The sequence below is a fragment of the Gallus gallus genome, chromosome 21 (assembly GCF_016699485.2).
Source record: "Gallus gallus isolate bGalGal1 chromosome 21, bGalGal1.mat.broiler.GRCg7b, whole genome shotgun sequence".
In the NCBI taxonomy this organism is placed as follows: Eukaryota; Metazoa; Chordata; class Aves; order Galliformes; family Phasianidae; genus Gallus; species Gallus gallus.
In genome coordinates this window covers 2,756,603-2,766,456 of record NC_052552.1, presented here as the reverse complement: position 1 = coordinate 2,766,456, position 9,854 = coordinate 2,756,603, and the positions used below count along the sequence as shown (strand labels likewise).

The 9,854-nt window shown below is 56.5% G+C and overlaps 1 protein-coding gene across 4 annotated transcripts in view; it reads left to right on the top strand.

Moving 5' to 3' along the window:
- The first annotated feature begins 983 nt into the window (after positions 1–983).
- The window catches only part of AGRN (agrin), a 63,637-nt gene continuing 54,766 nt past the window's right edge, over positions 984–9,854 (top strand). For 3 of the 4 annotated variants that reach the window (XM_015296845.4, XM_015296843.4, XM_015296842.4), the window contains exons 1-2: positions 984–1,323; positions 5,722–5,983. In XM_015296845.4, the coding sequence (XP_015152331.3) occupies positions 1,138–1,323; positions 5,722–5,983 (448 nt within the window). In that variant the 5' untranslated portion in view covers positions 984–1,137. The remainder of the gene's footprint in view (positions 1,324–5,721; positions 5,984–9,854) is intronic. The other variant, NM_205527.4, reaches the window with a different exon arrangement.

The window sequence follows — 9,854 nt, the reverse complement described above, 5'->3', positions numbered from 1 at the left end:
TTGGGTGAATTTGTGCTCATGGTCCAGAGGAGATAAAGGATTGGCACACACACAGACTGCAGGGGAGCGGGAGGAGCACTCGGAGCACTCTGGGGATGCAGAGGAGGGACGGTCTCTTGCACAGCCCTTATGGTGCAGGATGCAAACCCCGCACCACGGTTAAACTTCACCTGCCGGGCTCACGGCCACCGCTTGTTTAGGTCCAGCAAGGAAAACAAGCGTGTAAAACGCCCCCAGGGGGACGGCTAATTTATGGAGGGGGGAAACAATATCCCTCCCTCGGTGCCACTTAACTTTTCATTTTATATTTGCGGTAATTGCAGGCGACATCTGGGAAGGTTGCCCCGCTGTCCCCGGGGGAGGGCAGGGCAGAGGGTCACAGTGCTGCCGGGGCAAAGCACGGCGCGGTGCCCCCCACCACCGGACAGCGCTGCTTGCCGCTGCGGGGGCTGGATGGGGATGGGGATGGGGATGGGGATGGGGGTGGGGGTGGGGGTGGGAGGGACGGGGGATGGCTCTGCCAGCCTCAGTTTCCTCAGATGGGAATAAAGGAAATGCCACCTGAATGAGATCGCAGCGCGGCCGCACCCGCTGGGTGGGGGTCGGTCCCGTGGGGAGAGCCCGGCGGAGCGGGCAGCGTCCATGGGCTGCTCCCAGCCAACCCCTTCGCCCCCCCCCCCTCCGGACAGATCGGGTTCCGTGCACCTTTCCCAGCCCCCCCGTGCCGGGCCGGTTAGCCATTAACCTGCCGTGAGCCCCCAGGCCGGGGGAGGGCGTGCGCGCAGCTCCCAGCCCCGCAGCGGCGGCTCCCCTCCCCTACCCCCCTCTGCCTCCCCTATCAGCAATTCAGATTGCATGCAAATCTCCGGGCTTTCTTACAGGGGGCAAGGCGGGGGACACAGCGTTTCTCCCCGATCGCTGCTTCGGAGGGGGGGGGGAGAGAGAGGGAGAGATATCTCCTCCTTCTTCTCCACCTCCTCCTCCTCCTCCTCTCGGGATTTTCCTCCCCGCCTCCCTCCCTCTCTCTCTCTCTCTCTCTTTCTTTCCTCCTTTTCACCTCCTGGAACAAAAGTAGCCCTTCTCTCCGCGCTCTGCCCGACCCGCTTTGTGCAGCGGGGACGCGGGGGGCTGCGGGCGATGGGGGGGTCGGGGGCGGCCGCGACCCTGGCGCTGGGTTTGGCGCTGGGATTGGCCCTGGGAGGGTGGGCGAACTGCCCCGAACGGGAGCTGCAGCGCCGGGAGGAGGAGGCCAACGTGGTGCTCACCGGAACGGTAGAGGAGATCATGAACGTGGACCCCGTGCACCACACCTACTCGTGCAAGGTGAGGGCTTTGGGGTTTGGAGGGCGGGGGGTTGCATGGAGGAGGGGGTTTGTCTCTCGTCCTCCCCCCCACAACCCCTCCGACGAAGCTCGGGGGAAACTTTGGGCTCGTTCGCGTGCGGGAGCATGTGGTTTTTATTGTCTAAATGAGAGCTTTGGGGTGTAATTAGGTATTTTTAGACTGCGGGAGGCTCGCCCCGGCGCGGCCCCGCCAGCTGTTTCGAGGGGAATCACTCAGGGTTGCTTTTTATGGGCATTTCCCTCCGTTCAGCGATGCGGAGCCCATTCCCAACTTCATGCTGCGGGAAGGTGCCGGCGTTGGGAACGCGGCTCCCCGGCTGCTGCTGCAGCATCCCGAGTTCCTCCGGCTCCAGCTATTGTTTAACCACGGCTCTGGCCTCTGGCTATGGTTTTTCCACCCCCCCCCCCCCCCCCCCAAAGCTGAGAGTCGATGAAGTACTGAACAACCTGAAATACCATCCGCCTGCCTGTCAGAAAACGTGCTGCGTGGCTTAACCCTTCCCGGGGCAGAATGCTGCAGGCGAGGACTTGTCGCTGTGCTGCGTGGCTTTGCTCTCACCTCCCGGTCCCCTTTTTTCCCCCATCCTAAAACGTGCTGCGGTTCCACCCCTCAGCCGACCCTATGGGGGGGCTTGGGGCGATGCCCAGCTGCTGGGAGAGCTCCGCGCCGGGTTAACTTCAAAACACGGAGTTAGCCTTTATTCTGGAGGACCTCTCGGCTTTAGAAACTAGTTGAAAAGCTTCTCCCCGTCCAGCTGGTGCCTGCTGCTCGCTGCTTTGCTTGCATGGCTCTGCCCCTTGCCACGCTGCTGCAGGGGACAATCTGTACTCCTGTAAATTAGCTCACAGCACGCCCCCCCCTCCTCTCCCCCCCTTCCCCAGGCTTGTGCAGGGACCGTATGTTTGCAAAGTGTCTGGCACATCCTGGGTGCTACGTGGAAAATGAATAAGCTGCTGTGAGCAGCTTGGGGCGCATATGGCCGGCTGGCTGCAGCCACCTGATGCTGGGCTGCCATGCATGGAGGCAGGAGGTGCTCAGCTGAGGGGTTGCTCTCCTCCTCCTGCTCTGGGTCCATAGTAGCAAGGTGTCTGCCTGGCGTGAAATCCAGGCTTCTTCTGGGTGTGGGGAAACCGTTCTGTCTGTGCTCCTGTGGTGGGGAACCCGCTTGCTCAGCAGCTGTGCTGCTGGGAGAAAAGCAGAGGGCACGTGGGGGGCTGTATGGGAAACCCAGCTCTCAGTATGGGGAGAGGTTCTGCCCATCTTCCCACAGGATGCTGCTGAGCGCTGTGCTGTTAATCCAAGGTTAAGCATAGGGTTTTGTTGGGGTCACAGTAGTGCCCGAAGGCCAGGGCTGAGCCAAGCAGCCTCTCCTGAAACAGAAACTGAAAGGAGAAAAGCCTTCTGCCATCCGTGAAGGTGCCCATCCCATCGCGGTGGCAGCGCTCTCCCAGTCGTGCTGTGACGTTTGTGATTGCCTTAAAGCAGTGGTTCCTCACTTAGCCACAGCGTTGCTCATCCCTGTGTCGTGATTTAATGGTGTGCTCACAAAGCTTCTCCCTACGAATGCTCTGAAATGGGATTTGGGGTGGCTCGGGGGCCTGGGAACAGATAGATGGCCATCTCTCCAAGCGGTGTGGATGTCATGCTGCTAACTGTTCTTCAGACCCTGAGATTGCCTCCAAATACCGCAGCTATCTGCTGTCAGGTTCTCCTTTATCTGCACAGGAAACACAAGGGCCAGGCGTGCACTGGGATCCCATTGGGGCTGGGTGGTCTGTGAGCAGCAGGCACAGCCCCATACGGCTGCATTAGTGTCTTGTTCTTCCTAGTTAAACTCGAAACCCTCCCAGCTGAAGCCTTTGATATACGAAGATAAGCGCATTACAACTCAGAGGAGAAATGTGAGGCTAATGTTAGATAAACACCCCAAAATAGCTACCAGCCATTCAGTTGCTAGCAGGGGAGATTAATAATTAGGAGTTCTGTTAGTCTCCTCTTCCTCCAGCTGAAGCTTGCTAATGTGCCCCTTCACCCAGGGATGGGCTTGGCATGGCAGCAGGGCTTTGCTCCTTGCTGCAGCCACCTTCCCTTCCAACCCATTGATGTCTGTGAAGTTTGCTCCCGTTTATGGGGCGAGCACGGGTCCTCCACCTGCTATAGGAAGTGCTGGGGAGGATGTGGGTCCTGTTTGGAACAATGGAGCTTGTATTTTTGGGGGAGGGTGGGTGGATGTGGGTGGGGTTGGGACTGGGGGGAGGCAGCCTCAGTGCTCTGTTAGCTCCTGCTGAAAGCTGCTCGAGTCCTATGGTGACCCTTTTGCTTTCCACCCAGGAGTGGCAGCTCACTTCTGAGGGCACTTCTCACCTTCCCAGCTTCCCTAGGAGCCCTTAGATGGCATTTCTCACACTGCATTCACCCGTGCAGGCGGTCCCATGCCCCGCTGGGGGATGGACCCCGTGGCAGATTGGGAAGTCCTTTGACTCCCTGGTTCTGTACCACGCTCAAAACACACTTGTGCAAAGATCTGCCTGAATAAAGTCTTTGCTGTTCTCACTCCACCTCCCTGCAGCTGCCGGCAGTCTCGTAAAACAGCCTTAATCCACTGTTTTATGTGCTCTATGGTGAAAGGGTGAGCAGCCTGCCACAGGGAAGGGATCTTCTGGAACCCCGGCTCCAGCCTCTCTTCTCTCTCCCTTTTCTTCCCCCATCCTTGATGTAGCCAGTGAGTCACCGGTATAACAAGGTCTTAATTGCGTGTGATGATGAATGGGATGCCCTACAGGTAATCGCTCGGGCTTTGGTGCCTTCGCATCCATTCATTACAGAGGATGAGGGCGCGGAGAGAGCTGGTGGACTCTGATGTTGCTTGCGAATGCTGCGGCCTGGCTCTGCGAGCTCTGACTACAACAACCTCGCTAATTAACTCCAATTACCATCTGCTTCACAAGAGGGGCTCGGCTTCAGCCCTCCTTCCCCATAGACCTAGCTGTGAAAGCTCCCGGCTGCACGCAGGAGCCTCGGGGCGCGCTCTCCGCCTGCCTCTCTTTTATTTTCCTCCTTTCTTTCCCTTTTTGTTTCCTTCGTGTTCCCGGGTTTTCACCCTGGCTGCTTCTTTCTGCACCTCACCTTGTTGCAGCCTGAGCGTGCCCTGCGGCTGCTGCGGAGGAAGAGGAGGTGGGGCTGGGAGGAAGGTGTCTTGACTTGACTGTGGGGCGAAGAGCAACCGCGGGGAGCCGAGCTGCTGCGGGCAGGCAGGAGGGGAGAGGGTGGCTTGCAAGCCCGCAGGAAAGCTGTGCTCCCAGCGCCCCGCATCACCTGGGGTGCCATCGTTGCAGGTGTCCCCATATGGGCTCCTCGGAGGTGTGCAATGTGGGGACCTTTCTGCTCCTTGCTTTCTTTCTGCAGTTGCTCTCTTCAAGTGCATACCTGCGTGGCTCCTCTGGAGAGAGGCTCGAGAGCCTCCTTAGCACACAGCACCTCCCCTGCCCCGTGTCTGGCATGCCGTGCTGGGCTGAAGTGCTCTCTGGGCAGCTGGGGAACGCGGGGCCTGGGGATGCATGGAGGGGAGGTGGTGGCACCTGAGGCTTTCCTCCCCATTGGGGATGAATGGGGACACATCTCTTGGTTGTTAGATCAACCTCTTCCTGCTCGAAACTGCAGGTTTCTGCTCCTGCAGGGGAAAAGCTTGGGCATCCCTCATGCTGGTCCCTAAGGGTCAGGGCTTTAACAGCCTCAAATTGCATCAGGGGAGGTTCAGGTTGGACGTTAAGAAGAATTTCTTCATAGAAAGAGTGGTCAGGCAGTGGCACAGGCCAGGTGGGCATGGCATGGAGTTACTGTCCCTGGAGGTGTTCAGGAGATGTGGAGATGTGGCACTGAGGGACAGTGGGGTTGGACTGTTTAATCTTAGGGGTCTTTTTCAATGTGCTTCTCACGTAGCACATTGTCTGTGATGTCCCTCAAGGGTTTGCTGGGAAGCAGCAGCTTATCTGGAGCCTCGATAAGGGAGTAGTATTGATACAGCCAGCCCTAAGGGAAGGGAATGGGCCAGCCCATGGTATCCTTTGTGCTGGGGTCCTCAGGTGTGTTTGCACTGAGGGTGGGGAGGGTGGAAGGGAGCTGGAGAACCAATGAGGAAGCCCTTGGGCAATGGAAAGGGCAATGCATTGGGGAGCTGGGTGTGATTTGGGCAGAAATAAGTTGTGCTTTAGCCTTGTCCACGTATTGATGATGTTGGCTCTGCTGGAAGACTCAGCCAGACTGAGTTGCCCCCGAGCATCCCACGGTGGCATGGTAAAAACCATCCCAGAAGGTGCCAGCTGTCCCTGGTTGTGTCCGGGGCAGGATCTCAAATGCTCTTTCTCCCTCTTCTTCAAGGTGAGAGTGTGGCGTTACCTGAAAGGCAAAGACATCGTCACCCACGAGATCCTCTTGGACGGTGGGAACAAAGTGGTCATCGGTGGCTTCGGGGACCCCTTAATCTGTGACAACCAAGTGTCGACCGGGGACACACGGATATTCTTTGTCAACCCAGCCCCTCAGTACATGTGGCCTGCCCATCGCAACGAGCTGATGCTCAACTCCAGCCTGATGCGGATCACGCTGCGCAACCTGGAGGAGGTGGAGCACTGCGTGGAAGGTGAGGCTCTACCGCAGCCCCCAAATGATGGGTCACGGTGCTACTGGTGGCCACGTGGATGGGCTGTGCTTGTTCTTGTTGAGTCATAGAATCGTTGGGTTGGAAGGGACCCTTAAAGGTCATTGGGTCCAACTCATCGCCTTTGGGGAGGTGCGTAGTGTTGGCCTTGTTGCCAGAAGTGGTGTGGCCAAATGGAGTTGATTCATGTTGCTTTTGCACCAGGTTGAATGTAGGTTCTCGGTGCCCTTTGCACAGGGATGTGAGGAGCCAGCTGAGTTCTCCTGGGGATGAAGCAAGGTCTCCTTGCTGCTCCACGGTGAAGCCAAGTCATGGCCAAGCTGAGCAATCTGGGGTGTGAGCTGTGCTTTGGTATTGTTGCGGTGTGGAATGCCCAACAACATGAAAACACTTCTGCAACATCCCATCTGCTGATTCTCCCTTCCTCCCTTTGTGCTCATCCTGTTCCAGCAATGAGCTCTGGGCTCGGGGGGAACAGAGTGCCCCAAAAGCCCTTTGGGGTCCGAGCACGTCCTGCGAGCAGATGAGTAAACAAGGGAAGGAATGCAGGAATTCTGCACGGACAACAAATAAACACAGGCGGGCTCCCTCCTCCTCTCGGGATGTGCAGAGCAGAGGCCATAACCCCTTCCTCCAGCTGTGAATGCATACAGAGGTGAATGACCGAGATGGGGCTGGGAGGGAGTTGTTTCAGCAGAGGGGCTCCAAGAGGCACCGTCTCAAGTGGCTTTTGCAAGAGGTTGATATGCAAGAGGCGTTCTAGCTAGAGATGTGTTTAGTATTGCACTTGAAAGGCATCGGCTCTAGTGGAAGGAGGGGGAGGAGGAAGAAGAGTGTGTGTGTGTGGTGTGTTGTGTTTTGTTGGCTTTTTTTTTTTTTGTTAAACCTGAGCAAACTTTCGGAAGAATTCTGCCCTCACCTAGCTGTCTGTGTTCTTTGGCACGCTCTCTTTGCACACATGGCATGCACGCTGTGCTGGGCTGGCTGAGCTCGGTGCTTCCCATTTCTGCTGAAGGATGCTGTCCCTTCAGGCCCCTGGGAGATGAATGATCTGATTTCTCCTCTTAGTACTTAATATTCCACGCCAAATTTATCTGGGACCCGTGCCTGCTTCCTCCTTCCGTGGGGGAAGGCTCCGAGTTGCTCTGTGTTGACGTGGTGCTGGTTGCATCCCCATCGTGGAGACACATCCCTCAGCCCTTCTTGTAGGATGTGGGGCTGCCCATTCCCTGCAGCCATGCAGGTGTCCCAGTGCAGGTACTTCAGGCTACGAGCGATGTGTCTGTCTGTAGCACGTCCTGTGATGCAACACCCCGGGAAGAATTTGCTCCATGACCTGTTGTGCAAGCGAGCTGGAGGTGCCAGAGCTGGGCTTGTTTGAACTTTCTCCTTGCTGTGTGCCGAAATGACCGCTCCATGGCGTGAGAGGTGGGTTTGTTCTTCCTCCCTGTGATGCTGACAGACTGTCCTGATGACAGGCCGAAATTCCTCCTGGGAATCCCCTTCTCTCTCTGAAGATGGCCCGACATTTCATTTCCTTTAATTAAGGATGATGGCTCAGTTGGGATGCTTTGGTAAGCGGATGGGTGAGGGCTGAACCATGGCCTGTGGGCATCTCACCATGCGTGGTGAACCCAGCGTTCCCACCATGGTGGAGATCTGCTCAAAGTGCTGGTGGGAAGGGGCAATCCCAGGGCAGCCTGCAGCTATTGATGGCTCAGGTTGGTCAAGATGGGTCGCATGAGAGGAGATGCAGCAACTCTTTGTGTTTCAGTGCCTCAGTGAAGCCACCATTCTGGCCATACCCATTCTCCAAGTCTTGGTCATTGCATGGTTGCCAGCAGCTTGGCTGTAGACAGCCTAGGACAGATCAACCCTTGCAAAAACTTGGTTTTCTGCAAGCTGTATCCGAACCTATGACCTCTTTTGGTCTGTGAAAGCTCTTCTTGACTTGATAGGTGCAAAACCAGCCATGAGAACCGGTTCCCATCACCCCGAGAACCATCTCAGAGCTCTCAAGCTGAGGATTTAGCTTCGGGACTTGTTTCCCATCAGCTCCCCACAGGAGGGTTCAAAGCAACGCTGCTCTGAGTCGAAAAAACAAACCTTGGAGTGCTTTTGCAGAAAGAATTGGAGGAATGGCAGCAGCTGAATGGAAAAACACGAATGTTTTGAGAATCTTCATCTCCTGTTGCTCCAGCCTGGAAAAATCCTTGAGATCAAAATCTTTCCTAAAGCCTGAAAAAGGGGAGTTCAAACCGGGGCACCTCTGGGCTGCAGCTCAGGTTGGAGTTAAGGCAGTGCCGTACTGTGTGTTGCTTTGATCGCAGCTCTGCGTTGAGAAAATGAAGATTTGTGTGCATGGTGTGGGAGGGGTGGTGCTGACTCCACGCTGAGCTGTCTGGGTGGAAGGAAGTGCAGATTAAAGCTGTATTAGGGCCCTGGTTAATGAGAACCCAGGGCTGCTTTTAAATAGCGCCTTGCTCGCGGCACGGTTTGCATGAACCTGGGTGCAATTGCCCCAGTGAGGATTGTTTTGTTTGGAGTGCTGGGTGGACCTTGAACCTCCTGGGAAAAGCCATGTGTGACGCAGTGCAGGGTGGAAGCCGATAGCCTTGGGTATGGGGAGCCCACGTGGCTGCAGGAGGACGTCCCATCGGTGGCACAGAGCCCTCGTTCCAGGCAGCACATGGGCAAGAAACTCCTTGCCTTGTGCCTCAGATGTGAGGAAGGGGGCACAAAGTGGGGTTTTGTTGAGCGTTGTGGTTGGGGTGGATCCATCCCTCATGGTGAGGCAACCCATTGGTAATGTTGGGCTTCCCAATGGGAGACATCCCACTGATGGGCAATGCTGGGCCTCCCAGTGGGAGACATCCCACCGATGGGCAATGCTGGGCCTCCCAGTGGGAGACATCCCACCGATGGGCAATGCTGGGCCTCCCAATGGGAGACATCCCACCGATGGGCAATGCTGGGCCTCCCAGTGGGAGACATCCCATCAATGGGCACTGCTGGCCCTCTCAGTGGGAGACATCCCATCAATGGGCACTGCTGGGCCTCCCAGCGGGAGACATCCCAACCCAACACTGGTGTCCCTCAGCATGTCCCACGTCCCACCTGGGTGTCCCAGTGCTGCTGTGTGGTGTCTCTGGGTGCATCCCTCTGTTTTCCCCCCCCATGCAGATGCCTGCAATCACACTAGCTGCTCTGGCACGCGTTCAAGATGCAGTGCGCTGCAGATGCTCCATATGTTTAAAAATGCCACTTAGCTCCTATTAAAATTCTTATTATAGCCAGCCCAGAACTCTCCCGACTTTTCATCTCTGTGGCAACCCCATTAATTACTCTCATGCAAGGATTGCATCCGGCACTCCATCCAACCCAAACCCAACAGTTGCTCCACTTCTCCTCCACTTTATTCTGTGCTCAGAGGTTTCTGCTGGGCTTGGGAGCGGGGCTGCTATGAAAGCCCCTCTCAAAGTGTCGCTGCCCACCCCATTTCGTCATCTTCCTGCTCGCTCCTATTCTGCCCTGCCTTTCTTTTTTAGCTCTGTGCAGAACTGAGGCGTTTTGTTCTTGTAAAGCAGCCCATGCAAAATTCCCTTTTCAGGCTCCTTCCAGGGGCTGTAAGCAGTGCGCAGTGGGGAACTGCTGGCACAGCTCTGCCTTAGGTGATGCGGGCTGTGGTCACTTCCCATGCTCTGGTCTCATTGCAGCCTTTCCCCACCCTGGTGCCTATTCCTTTTCAATCCATCCCTGGCACTGTTTGTGCGAGGAGGGAGCTGGGAGGCTCGGTGTGTGGGTTTTGTGCTCCTCTCTTCTTGGCTCTGTTTTGAATCGAAGATAATGAGAA